Source organism: Coenobita brevimanus, chromosome 50 (assembly GCF_032717465.1).
Source record: "Coenobita brevimanus isolate Jiangsu-jjx chromosome 50, ASM3271746v2, whole genome shotgun sequence".
Classification (NCBI taxonomy): domain Eukaryota; kingdom Metazoa; phylum Arthropoda; class Malacostraca; order Decapoda; family Coenobitidae; genus Coenobita; species Coenobita brevimanus.
Genome location: NC_137003.1, coordinates 18,838,001 through 18,862,508, shown reverse-complemented (window position 1 = coordinate 18,862,508; position 24,508 = coordinate 18,838,001). Strand labels below are relative to the sequence as shown.

The window sequence follows — 24,508 nt, the reverse complement described above, 5'->3', positions numbered from 1 at the left end:
ATTCTCTATACAGAGGAGAAAGATATCTGTGAATCAAGTAAGAATTTCCAATCAGTTTTTATAGCAGAAAAAAAATTTGAGAGCGATGACATGGAACATGCATGCCCAAACATATTTACCAGATATACAACTATCAGAAAAAGAAATACAGGAGGAGTTAAGATAGACAAAGGAAAAGCAAATGGTGCAGACGAAATTTCATGTTGGGTGCTACATGAATGTGCAAAGGAGTTAAGTAGACCATTATCTTTAATATTCAAGGAATCCTTGGATCAAGGTAAACTACCTGGTATTTGGAAGAAGGCAAACACTGTTCCCTTATTCAAGAAAGGGACTAGACAAAATCCACTCAACTACTTAACAGTATCACTAACCAGTGTTGTAAGTAAGATACTGGAAAAGCTGATAAGAAAAGTTTGGGTAAACCATCTAGAAGAACACAATATGATAACAGAAAGGCAATTTGGTTTCAGAAAGGGAAAATCATGTGTTACTAATCTATTAAGCTACTATGACAGAGCTGCAGAAACATTACAGAAAAGAGAAGGATGAGTGGACAGTATCTATCTAGATTTTAAGAAATCATCTGACAGAGTACCACACCAAAGACTTCTATGGACACTGTACCATCGAGGGGGAATTCGAGGATGCAACATTTTCTCAGAGAAAGAGAAATGGGAACAGTACCAAGGGGAAATTACTCATCATGGAGGGAAGTGACTAACGGAGTTCCACAGGGCTCAGTGCTGGCACCAATTATGTTTTTAGCTTATAAAAATAAAGATAGTAACATTGGAAATGAAAGCTATTTAAATATGTTTGTTGATGATGCAAAAATACAAAGGATAATTACTAACACAGACTCTTTTAAGCAGCTGCAAGAAGAATTAAATAAACTTCATGAATGGAGTAATACATGGCAAATGGAATTCGGCGTGTACGAGTGTCAGGTAATCAAGTTTGGTAAAAGCGGGAAAAGACCGGATTGGGATTATAAGTTAGGAAGTAAAACCCTACACATATCAGAAAGAGAGAAGGACTTAGGTGTGATTATCAATAACAGACTATCTCCGGCTGACCACATAAGTGAGACGGTACGGAACATGTATACACTGCTTGCAAAAATGAGAATACCATTCACATACATAAACGAAGATGTGCTGAGAAAGATAATTACATCTTTCATCAGATCAACCCTGGAGTATGCATCAGTAGTCTGGAATCCTCATCTCAAGCAACACATAGATAAGATTGAAAAAGGTCAAAGGGCTGCAACAAGGTGAGTACCAACCTTAATGGATCTAAGCTATGAAGAAAGACTAGAAAAACTGAATCTGCCAACACTACAGGAGAGAAAGAAAAGAGGATACATGATTATGCTATATAAATGCATATCAGGGAAGGAGAAAATAGACATAAATGAATATATAACCTATTGAGAAGCATCAGCAAGAGGACACTGCAAAAAACTGCATAAAAAGAGGCGATAAAGACGTAAGAAAATTTAGTTTCCCAAATAGGGCAACTGATCAGTGGAATGCACTACCGAATGAAATAGTGTGTGCCAAAACAATTCATAAATTTAAGATGTATAATGAAAATGGTTTAAGACACGGGACAGTACGAACTTGACTCATTCCTGTAGAGATACAATTAGGTAAGAACACACACACACAGACACACACACATACACAAACAGTACATCATTTCATCAACCACACCATATAAGCGAGTTTTAAAAAGGAACAAAGGTTTCAGATACTTAAGAAAAAAGTGGTCCTCAAATGAAAACAAGCAACAAAGAACAATATGAATTTGGTTGTTTCATAGTGACGAATGAATGATATGCTGAAACAGAAGACACCGGAAGAAGTTTGTGTTCTTTATTTCTTTAAAAGCTGAAGTAGAGAAGCTAAACGTAAGCAGCGTGACCCTTATTTTTGGAGAAATGTTGCGTCACAACTCGATTGGCGATCACTCGCAACCCTCTCTCCCTTCGTACCCGCTTGACTGGTCTCATTACATGATTTCAGGACTAATTCTTGACATTCAATGATGAACATCTGAAACCTTCTCAGTGACTGCTTGAAGGTTTGATGCAAATTATCTGCTGCCTTGTCAATGACCTTTGTAGTTTTTCAGTTATCTGAATGAGACATCTGTTGATGTAGACGTTCTTCCAAAGTGCACCATCAACGTAATATTGCTTGCTAGGTGCCACTCAGTTAATGAAAAGTTGTGACGCATATAAGTTTTTCAGTTCCTACAAAATTTCATAGGCAATGATTATGTTGCAGGTGACTGAGCAGGTGGAGATGCGAAAGTCTTTTATGGCCACAGTGATCTATGGGATTCTGCCAAACCGACTTGAGAGGTGGGTGAATTACAATGGCACACCAAAATACAATACAGAGGTCTGGTTTCTTGTACTCTCATTTTCGTAGGGTTCTCAAGGAATTAGAGCGAAGCTGATAACTAGCATGAGGCCTTACCCTATATTTTGTGTTCATTGTTATCCTGTTGGTAATGTTTGTGTGAGTGGGTGGTGTATTTCCAGCTGGAAGATTCACACACACACTCACACACACACACACACACACACACACACACACACACACACACACACACACACACACACACACACACTTGTATAGATAGATACATTCCTTGCTGAATTTCAAGTTAGCATTGATTTGTAATTAACAATCACGAGCATGACAAGAGAGAAAAACACAAAATATACGTAAGCTGTTCAAAATACTTGCAGGAAAATCAGAAGATGCCATTTAGATTTAACACTGAGACAAAATTTTATTTATATGAAAGTGAAACGTCGTTTGGTGCATTTAATAAAAAAATAATGCTCTCTGTACGTGCGCGCGCGTGTGAGTATATATACAATCTCTGTACGTGCGAGCATATATATATATATATATATATATATATATATATATATATATATATATATATATATATATATATATATATATATATATATATATATATATATATATATATATATATATATATATATATATATATATATATATATATATATATATATATAAGAATTTTGTTACTGCTTAGCCGTCCAGTTTCGCTCCTACTGCCCTAACCACACGAGCAATAAAGGTCACATCAAATATTCTTATGACAAATATATACAATAAAATACTAGTTATCAGTTGGTGAGTGGGGTGTGCCTGCTGAGATAGATGAGAATGGGAGTGCGTTAGTGGACATTTGTGCTGGGAGGGGGTTGGTGATAGCCAATACCCTTTTCAGGCATAAAATTATCCACAGGTATACATGGCGAGTGATGAGAAGGGTGGGTGGTGAACTGAATGAAAGGAAGGCAATGATTGATTATGTGTGTGTGGATGAAGGGATGCGAAGATGTGTAAAGGATGCAAGAGTGTATAGAGGATGGGGGAGTGGACTTTCTGACCACTACTTGGTGGTGGTCAGAATTAGTATTCAAGTAAGATGGATGAATAGAAGAAGGGAAAGACGAGAGGAAGGAGTAGTTGCAAGGAGAGTGGAAAGGTTACAAGATGATGAGAAAAAGGCAGAGTATAAGAGAGAAGTGGAGGAACGATTGGGCAAATATGAATTGTAGCAGATGGGAGACGTGGAAGGTGTGTGTAGGATATTTACAGAAGAAATATGTGCAGCATGTGATGTGGTGTGTGGAAGGAAGAGAAGACGGAGGGGGGTGCAAGGAACAGCGTGGTGGACTGAAGAGGTGAAACAGGCTGTGGCACAAAAGAAGAAAGCATACAATGAATGGATGAGAAATAGGGGCGTGGAAGAAGTTGAGAGGCGGAAGAGAGAGTTATATGTAGAAGGAAAGAGAGAGGTGAAAAGATTAGTAAGAGAGCAAGAAGAGAGTGGATGAGGAATTTGGAAGGAATTTGAGTGTAAAGTGGAAGGAATATAAGAAACTGTTCTGGAGAGAGGTGAGAAGAGTAAGACAGGGTGGAAGTGAAGTTAGCAGGGGAGTGAAAGATAAAAATGGTAGATTACTAGTGGAAAAGGGAGAAAAAGTGAGCAGATGGAAAGAACACTTTAAGGAATTGTTGAACGTAGAAGATGGAAGTAATGCGAGTATAAGTGGCTGGGGAATGGCTGGGAGAAGGAGGGAGGTGAGAAGACAGGAAGAAATCAGTAGGATAGAAGTTGTGGAAGCAATGAAGAAAGTTAAATCGGGGAAAGCCCCAGGAATTGATGGAGTGTGTGGTGAAATGCTGAAGCATGGGGGAGAGATAGTAGTAGAATGGATGTGGAAGATGTGCAGATTGGCCTGGGAGGAAGGTAGAGTCCCGGAGGATTGGAAGTCAGGTATAATTATTCCCTTGTACAAAGGAAAAGGGGAAAAAGAAGTGTGTGGTAATCATTGGGGCATTTGTCTTCTTAGCATAATAGGAAAAGTGTATGGTAGGATACTTATTGACAGAGTTAGAGAAAGAACAGAGAAACTAGTTGGAGAAGAACAGGGAGGCTTTAGGAAGGGAAGAGGTTGTGTAGATCAGATATTCGTTCTTAGATCTTTAGTGGAAAAGTTTCTAGAGAAGCGAAAGAAATTGTATGCGGCTTTCATGGATTTGGAGAAAGCATATGACAGGGTGGATAGACAAGGATTGTAGAAAGTGTTAAGAATATATGGAGTAAATGGGAAGTTGTTGAATGCTGTGAAGAGTATGTGCGATGGTGAGAAGGCTGCAGTGCGTGTGGATGGTGAACTAAGTGAATTTTTCTCTTTGAAAATTGGTTTGAAACAGGGATGTGGCATGTCTCCATGGTTGTTCAATCTGTACATGGATGGGGTTATAAAAGAGGTACAAGGTAGGGTAGTGGATGTTGGAGTGGCTCTGGTGAGAGAGGATAGTGTTTGGAAACTCCCTGTACTGTTGTTTGCAGATGATACTGTGTTGTTGAGTGAAGACGAAGGGGAGCTGGAAGGCTTGGTGGATGAGTTTGAGAGAGTGTGTAAGAAACAGAATCTAAAGGTGAATGTAGGGAAGAGTAAAGTGATGGTCTCTGAGAGAGGTGAAGTCAGTGAATGTACAGCGAGGTTGGATGGTGAGGAATTGGAAAATGTGAGTACGTTTAAGTACTTGGGTAGTGTGATGAGTAAGGATGGAGGTTTGGAGGGTGAAGTGCTTGAAAGGGTACGGCATGGAAAAAAGGTTGCTGGTTCTTTGAAAGCAGTGATAAGAAACAGGGAAGTGAGCATGGAAGTGAAAAAGTTACTACATGACAGTATTGTGATACAAACCCTAACGTACGGAAGTGAAGCTTGGACGTTGTTGGAAGGACACAAGTCGAGAGTGAGAGCAGTGGAAATGAGTTATTTAAGAGGAGCCTGTGGAGTCACATGGAGAGACAGGCTGACGAATGAGGATGTAGAGGAGCGTTGTGGTGTTGATGTGGATGTGATAGGAAGTGTTATGAGGAACACACTGAGGTGGTTTGGCCATGTGGAGAGGATGGAGGGTGAAAGACTGACGAAGAGAGTGTATGTGAGTGAGGTGGAGGGGGCAAGAGGGAGGGGAAGGCCGAAGATGAGATGGAGGGATGGGGTGGAGAGGTATATGAGAGAGGGGGGTGTGAGTTGGGAGCAGGGCAGTGAAATGGCGAGGGACCGGGCGACTTGGAGGCGATTTGTTTATGGCCACCCCAAACGGGATTGAGGCGTCTGGCAATAGATAGATAGATAGACAGAAAACACTGGCGACTTTACGGTGAAAATAAAATAAAAATTTATTATAACATTCTTCTGCAGGTACTAGGTCTTGTAGAACCTCTTTTTTTTGTTTGCTGCTATATTGCCCTTATTATTCTCCTGCGTGCTTATCACTTCTTCCTAATATCAAAATAATACTTCTAACACAAAAACATATATCAAACTGTCTATCATAGAGAGGTTCTTTTATATTATTCTTGAAATGAAAAAAAAATTTCAATATCTTAGTGGAAAATGTTCGAAGTAGTAGGAGTCAGATATGATTGCAAAATAACTCGTTCACTACTATCTCCATTTGCTTAATCATCATCATCATCATACGGACCTCGCTTTCCCACCCTAGGTCAGGGTGAGGAGTAGGAAAGTCCAGGCATATTAAGTTCGCCCAATTCAATGGGCCCTGCTTCCATTCACTCATCATTCAAGTCCCCGGAATCCTTGCTCTGTTTGATACGCCAGTCACATTCAACACATTCTGTAGCTTCACATAAACGCATCCGATAGACTCCCTTAGCTTAAACAAGTATAAAATTACTAAATATGGATGTTTCAGAGTCCTTCGGTTAATATCATACATTTAACGATTTTTGCGTGAAGCAGCTCGTGTCTGAATATCATTACTTAGAGTCTTATGGACTGTGCTTCTCCTACAGATGCTCCTGCCTTTCAAAAACGCCCAAGAATACCAGGAATATAATATAATATAGCTGAAAGGTTTCATTGCGTCATTTTGATAATAAGCTAGTGAGGAAGAGGTGTTAAGGAAACTTCCTTACACAGACAACAAAAAGGTTGTCCATTTAATGAAGTATGCTTTATCATAAGTATGGTATGTTATTGTAACATTTTTACAGGTGGGACCACACTTTCATATTCGAACAAAGCGATTTTCGCTTCTCCATGGCCACTCCTATTCTAAAACCCAGCTGGTTGAGCTTCTACTACCCACTCGGCGGGGAGGTTTGGGCTGCTGTCCTGACCACGACAGTGCTCATCTGCATCCTTCTTATTTTGGTAGGAGCAGGAATGATGCTTTCACTTAAGGAACCAAGAATTCCAACAAGGGTTAGAATAAGCTAATCAGTGTTAAGAATTCCATGTAAACTATAGCCGTTTATTAAAATTATAATGTTGAATAAAAGAAAAAAAAAAGGCATACGATATGTATTTACATAATATTGTTAGCTGTACTACCAGCATCATCAAGGATGGGAAAAAATACAAATGCTTAGCATACCAAACGATTTAAGGTATGGAATACAATCTAACAGTTCTATTAATTATATGCCTATATATCTATATGAACCGTATATATATATATATATATATATATATATATATATATATATATATATATTGTTACGGAACAGAGATAGATAATGAACACCAAAATCACTACTGTCCTGCAAAGTTCCAGGTTCAAAACAAAAGAGTTAGGTAAAATTACCAGTTAAAGTTTAATGCTCAAACTAACAACTAAACATTCAGAACTCATAAGGATAATGTAATGGCAAAAAACAGGTTAAATATATGGTTAACTGCAATAGCCTCTATTAACACGAAATTAGCAAGAGTAAATTTATCTAAGTCAGCCCTGATAAAATGAGAAAACAGGATAATGCTCAGTTAATGCAAGATATATTATTACAGATACAAAATATTATTAATATTGGCTGACACCTAAAACACATGAATCACAAAAACCTCACTAGGCCTACGAATTAACACCTTATGCTATACAGTACAAGAAAAAAAAAATGTAATAACACTTATACTCAAATTACACAGCAGCTAGATGGTTGGAGACTTCCTGAGCACTCACAAAAATAATAACTGTACAGGGGAGGACAGAGATGTGAACAAAATGAGGAGTAGATCTAAGTGGCAATTAATGCAGAGACTGAGCTCATTATATAGGGACCGGCAGAGCTTGATACAACTTGTAAGAAGGATGCGCAAATGAAGCCATAGGGGACAAAGAGTTGACAATCCTGCTGTGAACAACAGAAAGAACGACTTACTCTACCATAAGGGGGAAAAGGGGGGAGTGAGGTAGAACACGCACTATGGAAGCCACGAGGCGAATCGTGATCAAACATGCAGCATACTGTACGTTAGAATTATACAAAGGATGATGAAATCATAGGCTATGTAACACCTCCCCACAAAGAAAAAGAAATTTACAAAGGAAATTTCTTATTACTCTAAAACAATCTGTCTGAAGTCTAGATAAGCAATCTGCAATAACATATTCTTTCCCCTTGACATGTTGTATGTCTAATGAATACGCCTGAAGAAGTAGACTCCATCTTGTCAATCTCTGATTTTTATCTTTAACCCGCGGCGTCCCTTTGACGTTCTTTAACGTCCACACGTTTTGTCACTGCCAATCCCATCGACGTACATAAACGCGAAAAAATTGCAAGGTCCCTAATTCCACAATTTTCAATTTTCGCGACTCATTTTTGGTACGTTTACACGTGACACCTTCCTCAACAAGATGCCAGGCAGGGACAATGCCTTACCCAGCATGACCTCCTTCCCCCCCCCTGCATGCCATTGTCTCAGCAATTCACCTGTTATCAGTGACCTGGCCAGTATAGCCATGTCATGCCAAGGTACGAAATTCAGGGCCAGAATGATTCCCCAATCAATGACAATGTGGAGGACAAACTTTACATAGCATTAGAGGAAGAAACAGTTAGAAATGATGATCAGGTAATGTGGCAAAAAAAGGTCAGGTATTAGTGAGTGAAACAATGCTTATAATGCCTATATTACTGCTTGAAAACCAATATACTCTTGTACTACATATAAATTCGTAACAATTAAATAAATAAATACCGTTTATGAGTGGTGTGAAATAGTTATCCTCCCATAGAACTCGTTTTCTTTGGTGCCAGCCTGAGAGAAAACCCAGTAAGGTAAGGAGGCACTCCTACCTGTAATGAGTATTTTAAACCTCAGGTGAGCGATTTCTCTATGAATTTTCGATGTTTCTCACCGAAAGCGAAGGTTTGAGCCCCCAAAATTTTTTTCCTAAAATGGTCGAGATTGGGGGGAGTCAGTGGTGGAAAAATGGTTGGGATGGGGTGGGTTAAACTTACTAAGGAATTTCAGTGGATTATGATCGGTATAAATGATTATGGGGTCAAAACCAGAACACAAATAAAATGAAAAATGCTGTAAACCCAAAATCAAAGCCAAAAGCTCTTTCTCAATAGTTGAGTAGTTCTTTTGAGGTGGAGTGAACTTCTTACTGTAATAAGATACAGGGTGTTCAATACCCTGATCATCCTCTTGCAGCAAAACAGCCCCAGCTCCTGTATCACTTGCATCAACAGCCATCTTAAAAGGCTTAGCAAAATTTGGAGTAGCGAGCACTGGCTGACTTAATAGGATAGCTTTAAGTTTACTGAAAGAGGATTCACAGTTATCGGTCCAGACAAATTTAAATCCCTTTTTCAGTAGGTCTGTAAGCGGTGATACAAGAATTGAAAAGTTAAGAACAAATCTCCTGTAATAACCTACCATTCCCAAAAATCTTTGTAGCTCTTTCCCACTTTTAGGTCTGGGAAGATCACTTATAACCTGAACCTTAGCTGCTGGTGGTGCAACGTGTCCATCACTAATTACGTACCCAAGGTACTGAACTTTAGCTTGACCAAACTCACACTTTGACAAATTAGCTACAAGATTAGCCTGAACCAAACGCTCAAGAAATTAACTGACATGGCATAGGTGATCTTTCCAGTTGTCACTGAAGATTAATACATCATTAATATAAACAACACACCCTGCCAAACCCTCTGTTACAACATTCATGAGCTTCTGAAATGTGGCTGGTGCATTCTTCATACCATATGGCATTACAGAACATGCAAAAGTCTTTCCTAGTGTTACAGAACATGAGATCTCCCTAGCACTTTCAGACATAGGTACTTGCCAGTATCCCTTTAACAAATCAAACTTACTTATGTACCTAGCCTTTCCAATCTTGTCTATACAATCTTCCACGCGAGGGAGAGGGTAAGTGTCTGTTTTGGTTATCTGATTAACACGTCTGTAGTCGATGCAAAGCCGCTGTGACCCCCCTGGCTTAGGGACCAGAGTGACAGGGGAACCCACTCGCTCTGACAGGGCTCAATCATCTTGTGGTCCAACAGGTAGCCAAGCTCCTTCTGGATGAGAGGAACTTTCACTGGGTTCACACGGTAAGGAGGCAGTTTAATTGGCTTTGCCTCTCCAACATCGACATCATGCATCAACACAGTGGTTCTTCCTGGAGTGGCACGGAACACTTGCGGGAAACCCTGCAGTAATGCCGAAAACTCCTGCCTTTCCTCGGGAGCTAGATGAGAAAGCTTAGTCTGGAGATCATTCATGATATCAGGATTCTTCCCCAAACTATCACTCAAGCTCATGCTGCATTGGAGAACTTCACTTGCAGACTCGGGTGGAACAGCTACAGTGCAGACTGGGTTATTTTCGTCCCGCCTGTGATATAACTTTAGCATGTTGATGTGACAAAGTTGCTTGTTCTTTCTACGATCTGGTGTGGCGATGACATAGTTGACATCACTGAGTTTCTTCTCCACGAAATAAGGACCACTAAACTTGGCTTGAAGAGGTTGCCCATGCACCGGTAGCAGAATCAAAACTTGATCTCCTGGCTGAAAGTGGCGTAACCTGGACTTCTTATCATACCAAGTCTTCATCTTCTCCTGAGCAGCTCCTAAATTCTCTCTCGCCAGCTGTAAAGCAGTGGACAGCCGTTCTTTGAACTTCATCACATACTCTAGCAGGTTGACGTCATCTTCCTCCGACAGCCAGCATTCCTTGAGTAGCTTAAGGGGTCCTCTTACTTCAGGGTCAGACAGTAGTTCAAAGGGTGAGAAGCCCAGTGATTCATTTGGAGATTCTCTTGCGGCAAATACAACGAATGGAAGACCTTTATCCCAGTCTTTCTGATGTTCCAAACAGTATTTCCTGAGCATCGATTTGAGTGTTTGATGATATCTCTCCAACGCTCCTTGGGTCTGGGGATGGTAAGCTGAAGACGTGATCTGGGTGATGCCCAATTGTTTCAGAGACTGCTTGAAAACATTTGATATGAAATAACTTCCCCGGTCTGACTGTACCTCCTTGGGCAGGCCAAACTTTGTGAAGAACCCTAGCATTTCCTTAACCACGTTCTTTGCTGAGATATTTCTAAGTGGAATGGCTTCAGGATAACGAGTAGCCATATCAATCAGGGTCAACACATAAGAAAATCCTGAAGAAGTCTTAGGAAGAGGGCCCACAATATCCACCAACACACGGGTGAAAGGCGCCTCAAAAGGAGGAATGGGAACTAGAGGTGCAACCTTTTCGGTCTGATTACACTTCCTCACAACTTCATAGGTGTGACAAGACTTACAATACCAGGAAACATCTCTGAAGATATCTGGCCAGTAGAAGTGTTTCAAAATGCGTGCCACAGTCTTCCTCACTCCAAGGTGTCCTGCCAAACCGGAATCATGAGCCACTCTAATGATATCCTGCCTACAAACACGAGGGATGACAACTTGATGTACAACCTCCCATTCACAGTCGGCTGATGCTGTTGGGGGTCTCCACTTTCTCATAAGTACTCCTGACTTTATATAATAACAAGTAGAAGCACCAGCTGACTCTTCTTCACTGCAAGCAGAGTTAGCTAGACCTTTCAACTCAGGGTCAGCAACCTGCAACTCAACCAACTCTTGACGAGACAAATTATCAACACTACGGGGTACTGCCTCATCTGGTGAGTGGTCCAAATTAGTAAGAAAAGTGTCAGCTAGGATAACATCATCATCATCATTATCCTCTAAGTCACCAGTAACTTTAGACTTAGCCCTAGTGACAGCACATGCAGAGAACACGTCAAGGACACCACAATCCTGGGCCGCAGCCACTGGCTCACTAGACAACTGAGGAGCTGGACACACTTGACTTCCACCAATATCATTTCCAAGTAAGAAAGTTACACCTGACATTGGGAGTGTCTCAACCAACCCAACCATAACGGAACCATTAACAAAACCAGACTCTAAATTCACTCTGCACAGAGGGACAGAGAAGTAATTATTCCCTACACCTTGTAAGATTACAGTTTCATCAGAGGAATTAACATTAGAGCCTAGAACACTGGTCAGCATAAGGGATTGGCAAGCACCTGTATCACGATATATTTTAACTGATGTCCTGTCATAATTGTCCAGAGGACTGACAAAACCATCAGACAGGAAATTAGCACATGAACTCTTGAGAGTGTCACCCACGTTACTGCTCAAAAGAGGAGCTTCATCATGAGAATTTAATTTACCCCTCAAAGCAGGTTCAGTTAGCTCGGTTAAAGAATTCTGGGAACTCTCAAGGGTGGACACTAGACCAATTGACTGAATATTTAAAGACTTCTTTTTGTTCACATCACACTGTCTCCTGAAACATTTCTCCGTAGTATGACCAAGCTTACTACAATAAGTACATTTACTTTTCTAAATCTAGAGGTGAAGCTGGTATTTATTTCTTGAGAAACATCATCTTTATTCTCTGTCCTGTTACCTGTACTCTGAGTAGAGGAAACGTACTTACTCTCAGCTTTCCTCTTTTCTTTATAATATCTCCTGTGAGTGAGAACATATTCATCAGCTAAAACTGCAGCATCAGACAAATTATCATTCTTTTCTCATCAAGATATAGGCTTACATCTTTATTAATACACCTTTTGAAATCCTTCAGCAAAATCATCTGCTTAAATTTACCAAAATCAGAATTGACATTCTTAGAATTTTACCACTGCTCTAACAGATCTTCTTTGATTTTTGCATACTCAACATGGGATTGCTTATCTTGCTTATAAGTTGTCCTAAATTTTACTCTACAGGCTTCAGGAACAAGCTCATAGGCCTTAAGAATGAAGCTCTTAACTACATCATAATTATCAGATTGATCCTGAGGCAAAGATGCATAAGTTACTTGAGCTTTACCGGTGAGAACAGTTTGAAGGAGTACTGGCCAATACTTTTTGGGCCAATTAAAACCTGTAGCTACCCTCTCAAACAACTGAAAATACTTTGTTAAATCAGATTCATTAAAAGGAGGGACAAGTTTAACATTTTTAGCCACATCAAAATCATCGGAGCTAGATGATCCAGTTCCACTTTGTTTCATGCGATACTCATGGTCTGCCTGAATCCTAGCAATTTCAATTTGTGCCTATGCCTCCTGAATACGAGCCTGAGATTCAGCCTCCTTAGCACAAGCCTCCTGCACTAGCTGTAACTTAGCTATTTCAATCTGCGTTTGCTCATCTGCAGGAGTTACATTAAACAAGCTTTTATTAATCATGTCAACAATTTGATCTTTAGACTGATGAGAGCGAACAGCAATTCCCAATTGTTGAGCAACAAGCTTAAGTTCATTCTTTGTTCTGTTTTCTACATCACACACTGTTCGCACATTTGACAAAAAATCTTTGGCTTCATCAAGCGTAGTAATAGTAGACATGATGAATAAATCACAGTCACAAAATATCAAGCAATATCCTTATGATAATATCCTGAATATCCTGATAAGAGGTCGCCAAATTTATGTTACGGAACAGAGATAGATAATGAACACTTCAAGTGAGAACACCAAAATCACTACTGTCCCGCAAAGTTCCAGGTTCAAAACAAAAGAGTTAGGTAAAATTACAAGTTAAAGTTTAATGCTCAAACTAACAACTAAACATTCAGAACTCATAAGGATAATGTAATGGCAAAAAACGGGTTAAATATATGGTTAACTGCAATAGCCTCTATTAACACGAAATTAGCAAGAGTAAATTTATCTAAGTCAGTCCTTATAAAATGAGAAAACCGGATAATGCTCAGCTAATACAAGATATAATATTACAGATACAAAATATTATTAATACTGGCTGACACCTAAAACACATGAATTACAAAAACCTCACTAGGCCTACGAATTAACACCATATGCTATGCAGTACAAAAAAAAAAATTTAATAACACTTATACTCAAATTACACAGCAGCTAGATGGTTGGAGACTTCCTGAGCACTCACAAAAATAATTACTGTACAGGGGAGGACAGAGATGTGAACAAAATGAGGAGTAGATCTAAGTGGCAATTAATGCAGAGACTGAGCTCATTATATAGGGGCCGGTAGAGCTTGATACAACTTGTAAGAAGGACACGCAAATAAAGCCATAGGGGACAGAGTTGACAATCCTGCTGTGAACAACAGAAAGAACGACTTACTCTACTATAAGGGGGAGAAGGGGGGAGTGAGGTAGAACACGCACTATGGAAGCCACGAGGCGAATCGTGATCAAACATGCAGCATACTGTAAGTCAGAATTATACAAAGGATGATGAAATCATAGGCTATGTAACAATATATATATATATATATATATATATATATATATATATATATATATATATATATATTGTTACGGAACAGAGAAAGATAACGTACACTCTAAGTGAGAATACTAAGAGTCACTACTGTCCCGTAAAGTTCCAGGTTCAAAACAAAAGAGTTAGGTAAAATTACCAGTTAAAGTTTAATGCACAAACTAACAACAAAACATTCAGAACTCATAAGGATAATGTAATGGCAAATAAACAGGTTAAATATATGGTTAACTGCAATAGCCTCTATTAACACGAAATTAGCAAGAGTAAATTTATCTACGTCAGCCCTGATAAAATGAGATACCAGATAATACTCAGTGAATGCCAGATAAATTATTACAGATACAAACGATTATCAAAAATGACTGACAAAGAACCCTACATAAATTACAAACTTCACTAGGCCTACAAATTAAACTTATGCTATACAGTACAAGAAAAAATGCAACAACAGTTATACTCAAATTACACACAGCTGCTAGATGGTTGGAGACTTCTTGAGCACTCACAATAATAATATCTGTACAGGGGAGGACAGAGATGTGAACAAAATGAGGAGCAGATCTAAGTGGCAATGATGCAGAGACTGAGCTCATTATATAGGGGCTGGCAGAGCTTGATACAGCTTGTAAGAGGGACGCGCAAATGAAGCCATGGGGACAGAGAGCTGAAAATCCCGCTCTGGACAACAGAGAGAACGATTTACTCTACTATAACGGTAGAAGGGGGGGACTGAGGCAGAACACGCTCGTGATCAAACATGCAGCATACTGTGCGTTAAAATTAGACAAAGGATGATGAAATCATAGGCTATGTAACACCTCCCCACAAAGAAAAAAGAAATTTACAAAGGAAATTTCTTATTACTCTAAAACAATCTGTATATGGCATTACAGACCATGCAAAGGTCTTTCCTAATGTTACAAAACATGAGATCTCCCTAGCACGTTGAGTCATAGGTACTTGCCAGTATCTCTTTAACAAATCAAACTTACTTATGTACCTAGCCTTTCCGATCTTGTCTATGTAATCTTCCACACGAGGGAGAGGGTAAGTGTCTGTTTTGGTTATCTGATTAACACGTCTGTAGTCAATGCAAAGCCGCTGTGACCCACCTGGCTTAGGGACTAGAGTGACAGGAGAACTCCACTCGCTCTGACAGGGCTCAATCATCTTGTGGTCCAACAGGTAGCCAAGCTCCTTCTCGATGAGAGGAACTTTCACTGGGTTCACACGGTAAGGAGGCAATTTAATTGGCTTTGCGTCTCCAACATCGACATCATGCATCAACACAGTGGTTCTTCCTGGAGTGGCACGGAACACTTGCGGGTACTCCTGCAGCAATGCCGAAAACTCCTGCCTTTCCTTCGGAGGTAGATGAGAAAGCTTAGTCTGGAGATCATTCATGATATCAGGATTCTTCCCCAAACTATCACTCAGGCTCATACTGCATGGGAGAGCTTCACTTGCAGACTCGGGTGGAACAGCTACAGTGCAGACTGGATTATTTTCGTCCCGCCTGTGATATAACTTTAGCATGTTGATGTGACATAGTTGCTTGCTCTTTCTACGATCTGGTGTGGCGATGACATAGTTCACATCACTGAGTTTCTTCTCCACGAAATAGGGGCCACTAAACTTGGCTTGAAGAGGTTGCCCATGAACTGGTAGCAGAATCAAAACCTGATCTCCTGGCTGAAAGTGGCGTAACCTGGACTTCTTATCATACCGAGTCTTCATCTTCTCCTGAGCAGCTCCTAAATTCTCTCTCGCCAGCTGTACGGCAGTGGACAGCCTTTCTTTGAACTTCATCACATTCTCCAGCAGGTTGACGTCATCTTCCTCCAACAGCCAGCATTCCTTGAGTAACTTAAGGGGTCCTCTTACTTCATGGCCAAACAGTAGTTCAAAAGGTGAGAAGCCCAGTGATTCATTTGGAGATTCTCTTGCAGCAAACACAACGAATGGAAGACCTTTATCCCAGTCTTTCTGATGTTCCAAACAGTATTTCTTGAGCATCGATTTGAGTGTTTGATGATATCTCTCCAACGCTCCTTGGGTCTGGGGATGGTAAGCTGAAGACGTGATCTGGGTGATGCCCAACTCTTTCAGAGACTGCTTGAAAACGTTTGACATGAAATTACTTCCCCGGTCTGACTGTACCTCCTTAGGCAGACCAAACTTTGTGAAGAACCCCAGCATTTCCTTAACCACGTTCTTTGCTGAGATATTTCTAAGTGGAATGGCTTCAGAATAACGAGTAGCCATATCAATCATGGTCAACACATAAGAAAATCCTGAAGAAGTCTTAGGAAGAGGGCCCACAATATCCACCAACACACGGGTGAAAGGCGCCTCAAAAGGAGGAATGGGAACTAGAGGTGCAACCTTTTCGGTCTGATTACACTTCCTCACAACTTGACAGGTGTGACAAGACTTACAATACCAGGAAACATCCCTGAAGATACCTGGCCAGTAGAAGTGTTTCAAAATGCGTGCCACAGTCTTCCTCACTCCAAGGTGTCCTGCCAAACTGGAATCATGAGCCACTCTAATGATATCCTGCCTACAAACACGAGGGATGACAACTTGATGTACAACCTCCCATTCACAGTCGGCTGATGCTGTTGGGGGTCTCCACTTCCTCATAAGTACTCCTGACTTTACATAATAACAAGTAGAAGCACCGGCTGACTCTTCTTCACTGTAAGCAGAGTTAGCTAGACCTTTCAACTCAGGGTCAGCAACCTGCAACTCAACCCAACTCTTGACAGAGACAAATTATCAACACTACGGGGGTACTGCCTCATCTGGTGAGTGGTCCAAATTAGCAAGAAAAGTGTCAGCTAGGATAACATCATCATCATCATTATCCTCTAAATCACCAGTAACTTTAGACTTAGCCCTAGTGACAGCACATGCAGGGAACACATCAGGGACATCACAATCCTGGGACGCAGCCACTGGCTCACTAGACAACTGAGGAGCTGGACACACTTGACTTCCACCAATATCATTTCCAAGTAAGAAAGTTACACCTGACATTGGGAGTGTCTCAACCAACCCAACCATAACAGAACCATTAACAAAACCAGACTCTAAATTCACTCTGCACAGAGGAACAGAGAAGTAATTATTCCCTACACCTTGTAAGATTACAGTTTCATCAGAGGAATTAACATTAGAGCCTAGAACACTGGTCAGCATAAGGATTGGCAAGCACCTGTATCACGATATATTTTAACTGATTTCCTGTCATTACTGTCCAGAGGACTGACAAAACCATCAGACAGGAAATTAGCACATGAACTCTTGAGAGTGTCACCTACGTTACTGCTCAAAGAGGAGCTCCATCATGAGAATTTAAGTTACCCCTCAAAGCAGGTTCAGTTAACTCAGTTAAAGAATTCTGGGAACTCTCAAGAGTGGACACTAGACCAATTGACTGAATATTTAAAGACTCCTTTTTGTTCACATCACGCTGTCTCCTGAAACATCTCTCCGTAGTATGACCAAGTTTACTACAATAAGTACATTTACTTTTCTGAAATCTAGAGGTGAAGCTGGTATTTACTTCCTGAGAAACATCATCTTTATTCTCTTTCCTGTTACCTGTACTCTGAGTAGAGGCAACGTACTTACTCTCAGCTTTCCCTTTTCCTCTAGAATATCTCTTGTGAGTGAGAACATACTCATCAGCTAAAACTGCAGCATCAGACAAATTATCTATTCTTTTCTCATCAAGATATAGGCTTACATCTTTATAAATACACCTTTTGAAGTCCTCCAGCAAAATCATCTGCTTAAATTTGCCAAAATCAGAATCCACATTCTTAGAATTTAACCACTGCTCTAACAAATCTTCTTTGATTTTTGCATACTCAACATGGGATTGCTTATCTTGCTTGTAAGTTGTCCTAAATTTTACTCTATAAGCTTCAGGAACAAGCTCATAGGCCTTAAGAATCAAGCTCTTAACTACATCATAATTATCAGATTGATCCTGAGGCAAAGATGCATAAGTTACTTGAGCTTTACCGGTGAGAACAGTTTGAAGGAGTACTGGCCAATACTCCTTAGGGCCAATTAAAACCTGTAGCTACCCTCTCAAACAACTGAAAATACTTTGTTAAATCAGATTCATTAAAAGGAGGGACAAGTTTAACATTTTTAGCCACATCAAAATCATCAGAGCAAGATGATCCAGTTCCACCTTGTTTCATGCGATACTCATGGTCTGCCTGAATCCTAGCAAGTTCAACTTGTGCGTGAAACTCAGCCTCCTTAGCCTGTGCTTGAAATTCAGCTTCCTTCACACGAGACTCCGCCTCCTTAGCCTTAGCCTCCTGCAGGGCTAGCTGTAACTTAGCTAATTCAATCTGCGTTTGCTCATTTGGAGGAGTTACATTAAACAAGCTTTTATTAATCATGTCAACAATTTGATCTTTAGAATGATGAGAGCGAACAGCAATTCACAATTGTTGAGCAACAAGCTTAAGTTCATTCTTTGTTCTGTTTTCTATATCACACACTGTTTGCACATTTGACAAAAAATCTTTGGCTTCATCAAGTGTAGAAATATTAGCCATCATGAATATATCACAGTCACAAAATATCAAACAATATCCTTATGATAATATCCTGAATATCCTGGCGAGGTCGCCAAATTTATGTTACGGAACAGAGAAAGATAACGTACACTCTAAGTGAGAATACTAAGAGTCACTACTGTCCCGTAAAGTTCCAGGTTCAAAACAAAAGAGTTAGGTAAAATTACAAGTTAAAGTTTAATGCACAAACTAACAACAAAACATTCAGAACTCATAAGGATAATGTAATGGCAAATAAACAGGTTAAATATATGGTTAACTGCAATAGCCTCTATTAACGCGAAATTAGCAAGAGTAAATTTATCTAAGTCAGCCCTGATGAAATGAGATACCAGATAATACTCAGTGAATGCCAGATAAATTATTACAGATACAAACTATTATCAAAAATGACTGACAAAGAACCCTACATAAATTACAAACTTCACTAGGCCTACAAATTAAACTTATGCTATACAGTACAAGAAAAAATGCAACAACAGTTATACTCAAATTACACACAGCTGCTAGATGGTTGGAGACTTCTTGAGCACTCACAATAATAATATCTGTACAGGGGAGGACAGAGATGTGAACAAAATGAGGAGCAGATCTAAGTGGCAATGATGCAGAGACTGAGCTCATTATATAGGGGCTGGCAGAGCTTGATACAACTTGTAAGAGGGACGGCAAATGAAGCCATGGGGACAGAGAGCTGAAAATCCCGCTCTGGACAACAGAGAGAAACGACTTACTCTACTATAACGGTAGAAGGGGGGACTGAGGCAGAACACGCTCGTGATCAAACATGCAGCATACTGTGCGTTAAAATTAGACAAAGGATGATGAAATCATAGGCTATGTAACAATATATATATATATATATATATATATATATATATATATATATATATATATATATATAGATATATGTGTGTGTCTGTGTGTGTGTGTGTGTGTGTGTGTGTGTGTGTGTACTTACTTGATAAAAGAAAAATGTATAAAAATGAAATTTTGTGTCAACATTGATGATACGGTTAAGACATCGCGTGTATCCAAGGACAGTTCTCTCTCTCTCTCTCTCTCTCTCTCTCTCTCTCTCTCTCAGATCATATTATTGTAGTGACCGATTTTCTCTTTATCAAAAAGTGATATTGCGGGCTCTAGAAACACTGAAGAGAGGAACAAGTACTCTGGGTATTTTAGTACTGTAATTACAGGAACAAGAAGACTGACCATGAAAAAGAATAGAAGTGGAGAAGAAGGATTTCCTTGAAGGTTACTGCCAGCTTATGAGATGATCAAGTGTCTTGGTCAATATGTTGTTGTTGCTGCTGTTCTTGTAATTGTTGATGAGGCTCGTCTAAATGTAAATCCATTGGACTCCAGACGTCTTCATCATACAGTCCACTAGTCTTCTTCTCGAGGATATGGAGGAAACTAAAAGACGTTTATGTTGCCGGGCAGTTCCACTGCCTAGTTATACTGTTGCTACTGTGTGAGAGTGCTGAGAGTAATGCAGTTGCACAGAAGAGATTTGAAAGGTCTGGAAATGAAAATGAGGCAGGGAAGGGCAGCGGGAGTGTTGTCTGGTGTAGCGCAGTGTGTGTCATATGTCATGTCTGAGGTGGTGGCTTCTACATGGACGGAAGCATATCGAACCTCAGGTGCCTTGTCAGTTATTATGGTACTGTGATATTTATTACACCTGTATGATGTGGCAGCATTATAGGTGTGACTGAGCAGATAAATGAACACGAAAATCTGACAGTCTGCAGACCCGGGCATGCATACAACTGGTCACTCTGAGTAATACCTCGAAGTGAGGCACGGGTTAGGAGGCTTTACCTCCATCTCAGAGAAAAAAAGGTACAAAAATAAACTACTCCTGTTCTTGTGACCAAGCGTTCTTCATATGGTCGTCATTGTTGCAGGAGATAATCGGATGAACTGCCCTTTTTTTTTTTTTTTTTTTTTTTGGCTATCGACCATTGAGGCCGGAGCCCCTGGTCATTAAGGCAAAAATATATAGATGTATATACATTAACACATATATACACATATATATGAACATATCTATATACATACATACATACGTATACACATCCACGCATAGTAACATACACTTTCATGCACACGTACATATATATATAATAATTTTTTTATATTATTTTTTTGTATTTTTATTTTTATTTTATTTTTTAATTTTTATATTTTTAACCTTACATTACTTATAAACAAAAATACCTAATCTAAAGACCCTAAAACTAACCACCTAACAGACAAATCGCTAACCTATACTAAATCCTAAGAGACAAATAACTAGACCTACACTAATGGTAAAAAAGCCTCGACCAAGAGAACACCATCGACTGCAGATATGTAATGCCTTTCCACATTACATACCTGCACTCATCACCTGGTGACTGTCAGTCGAGGCACAACCTAATATTGGGAACATCAATATATGAAAGGGAACCAGACGAGTCAGGAACATTTCCATATACGTCAGCTGTCGGCTCTAATTAGAATAACTTAAGCAAGATGGTATAATGTATTTACATAATTTGTACAAAAAGTGAAGAACCTCGCCTAGCAGACCACCATCGACTCCAAGTGCCCAATACCTTCCTATGTTGCACACTTGCATTCATCAGCTGGTGACTGTCAGGCTAGGAACTCGGCTTAATGTAGGGGACATCAATATTAGAGATAGATTAGTGGGAGGAGGAACTATTTCAAATATGTCAACTGTCAACCCTAATTAATATAACAATATATACATATTTACAGTTGATAAAAACCATAACCACACAGTAAAAAAGTCACATCACTCTGATCAGTCCAGTCTCTCAAGAAAGCCATCAATTTATCAGTCATAACAATGTCCCCATCACCCAGGATGGAGGAAAGGGTGAAGGGGACGTCTACTGCGCCGCAGTAATTTATAAGTGAAGCACGTTCACGAATAAATCGCCGACAGCGCAGGATGATATGACTGATAGATAACACCGCATTACAGATGTCACGGTGCGGTGGGAAGTGTCTTTCCATATATGGTTTCATGTGAGTTAAAAAGGTGGCATTGAGCCGTAGCCGTGCCAACACATTTTCCTCAAGGCGACTGGGACGGTTGGGAGTGTCCCAGTCGCCCAGGTACGGCTTACAGGTTGGAATATTTAGTCTGGTCCACTGACCTTGCCACAGAAGATTTATTTATTTATTTCCAAGAGAAAGACTCGACCGTAGATCACGAGGAACGTCTCAAGTCTCCTCGAGCTCTACAGCCGACTTTGCAAGTAAGTCAGCCTGCTCATTGCCGTAGATACGACAATGACCAGGCACCAAGATCAGCGTGAATGACTTGTTGCATGAATGCAACTTATTAACGATGCAGCCCTGGATCTCGTGAGAGTCCGTAATGCAAGATGCAATTGCCTGAAGGGCTGATTTTGAATCTGAAAATATGACAAATGAGTCATGCCTAGAATTGAGGGCATAGTCTATGGCTTTGTCAATAGCAAAAAGTTCTGAAGTAAACACAGATGTATGAGTCAGCAACCGATACCTGAGGGCACATTCACTCGACTTGGAGCCGTCGGTGTACAAGTGGTGGGACCCCAAGTGATGAATGATGATGTTACGAAACAAGTGGTGAACCTCCACCTCCGGCGCCTTGGCCTTTGGTGCTGGGAGCCATGTAACATCAACTGTAAAGCCAGTTGACTCCCAAGGTGCTATATTTTTTAACACCAACTTGTTACAGTCACTGGGGTCCACACCAAGCTCATGAGTCAGTAAGTGGAGGCGAACGGCAAGTGGCCGACGCACCCCCCGCAGAAGGTTGTGGTATTGACACAGGGGGGTAAAGGCCACATTGCCGATATTACATTTCCTAAATGTCCTTACGCCATAGGACAAGGCCAGGTGGTCACGGCGAATACGGAGGGGAGGCACATTCGCCTCCACTTCCACACGAGCCACACAGGTGCACCGGACTGCTCCAAGACACATTCGCAAACAGTTATTCTGTAGCACATCCAATCCTTTCAGCATGGCATCGGATGCCGAGCCATACACCTGTGCACCATAGTCTAGCTTCGATCGAATAAGGGACTTATACACCATTAATAAAGATTTTCTGTCAGCACCCCAGGTAGTACCCGCTAGGTACTTGAGGACGTTTAACGGTTTATAACAACAAGTTAGCAAAGTATTAACGTGAAGTTTAAAATTCATTTTACGATCAAAATATATTCCTAAAAATTTTACAGAATTTTGAAAAGTTACCGCCTGATTATCCAAAGTTAAGCACAAATTAGGTACGTTGCGATTAGTGAAGACTACAGCGGCACACTTATGGATGGAAAACTTAAATCCCCACTTCAGGGCCCATAGGTGGACGGAGTCAAGGGCTGCTTGAATCCGCCCAGCCGAAAATTGTGCATTACGGGAAGAGTGCCATATAGCACAATCGTCAGCTTAGAGCGAGTATTTAAGATTCCTCGAGATGGGAGCTGATGACAGAATATCGTTGATCATAATACTAAATAAAGTAGGACTAAGCACACTTCCCTGCGGCACCCCGTTTTCCTGGATAAATATATCCGATGTTACGTTACGGGGCAATTTGACAGAGAAAGTCCTGTCCCTTAAAAAATCTGAAATAAAAATAGGTAAATTTCCTCTTAAACCATAAGCATAGAGCTTCATTAGTATACCGTGTCACCATGTCATGTCATAGGCTTTATGGATGTCCAAGAACAACCCTATCATAAATTCTTTATTGGCAAATGCCTCTGCAATACAATGCTCTAAATTCATTAAATGATCTAGTGAACTTCTGTATTTACGAAAGCCACATTATTGATCATTTAACAAATTCTTCGACCCAAACAAAAAGAAGCCTATTGTTTACCATACGTTCCATGACCTTACATAGACAAAAAGTCAACACAATAGGACGAAATGAAGTGGGATTCATAAGACGACCAGCCTCTTTGGGTATCGGTACGACGTGCGTAAAGTGCCATGAGTTTGGGAACGTTCGAGATGCCCAAATCTCATTGTACAATGCTAACATCTTAATCAGGTTGTCCTGATTAAGATGCTGGATCATACCGTACGTGATGGTGTCTGGTCCAGGGCTGGCGTTTTTACAGGATTTAAGGGCAAGGAGCAGTTCATCTAGCGTAAACTCTTGGTTGTACGGGGAGTCTACGTCTTCTGTGGCAAAGTCTAATATCTGTAGCTCAGCCATGCGTTTATGGTGTTTAAAACGCGGGCCATAATTGGCTGAGCTACTTACATGAGAAAAACTCCTGGCGAGGATGTTAGCAACCTCCACGGGCTCGTCATAAATGTCATTATTAACCTGAAGGGTGGTGACAGGGAAATATGGGTCTTTATTATTTAATATTCTTATAGTGGACCAGACTTTACGTAATGGTGTTGTACGAGTCACCGTGGACACAAAGGACTGCCAGGAGTCACGTTTGGCCCTTCTTATTATTCTCCTTGCCTCAGCCCGTGCCTGTTTGTATGCAATAAAATTTTTCTCAGTGGACTGACTATCAAAAATCCTGTATCTCCTATTGCATTTTCTTAATGCTTGTCGGCAATCCGGCGTCCACCAATGTGCTCTATGCTTTGCATGAACTGTAGAAGTCATGGGAATAGCAGCCTCAGCTGCGTGTAATATGGAAGTAGTTATATTTTCGAC

The 24,508-nt window shown here is 40.3% G+C and overlaps 1 protein-coding gene across 1 annotated transcript in view; it reads left to right on the top strand.

The window, feature by feature from the left end:
- LOC145399692 (ionotropic receptor 93a-like) overlaps nucleotides 1-24,508 on the top strand; it is a 57,989-nt gene that overhangs the window by 18,461 nt on the left and 15,020 nt on the right. Inside the window, exons 6-7 of the mRNA XM_080272238.1 lie at nucleotides 2,298-2,374; nucleotides 6,601-6,760. Coding sequence (XP_080128364.1) covers nucleotides 2,298-2,374; nucleotides 6,601-6,760 — 237 coding nt within the window. The remainder of the gene's footprint in view (nucleotides 1-2,297; nucleotides 2,375-6,600; nucleotides 6,761-24,508) is intronic.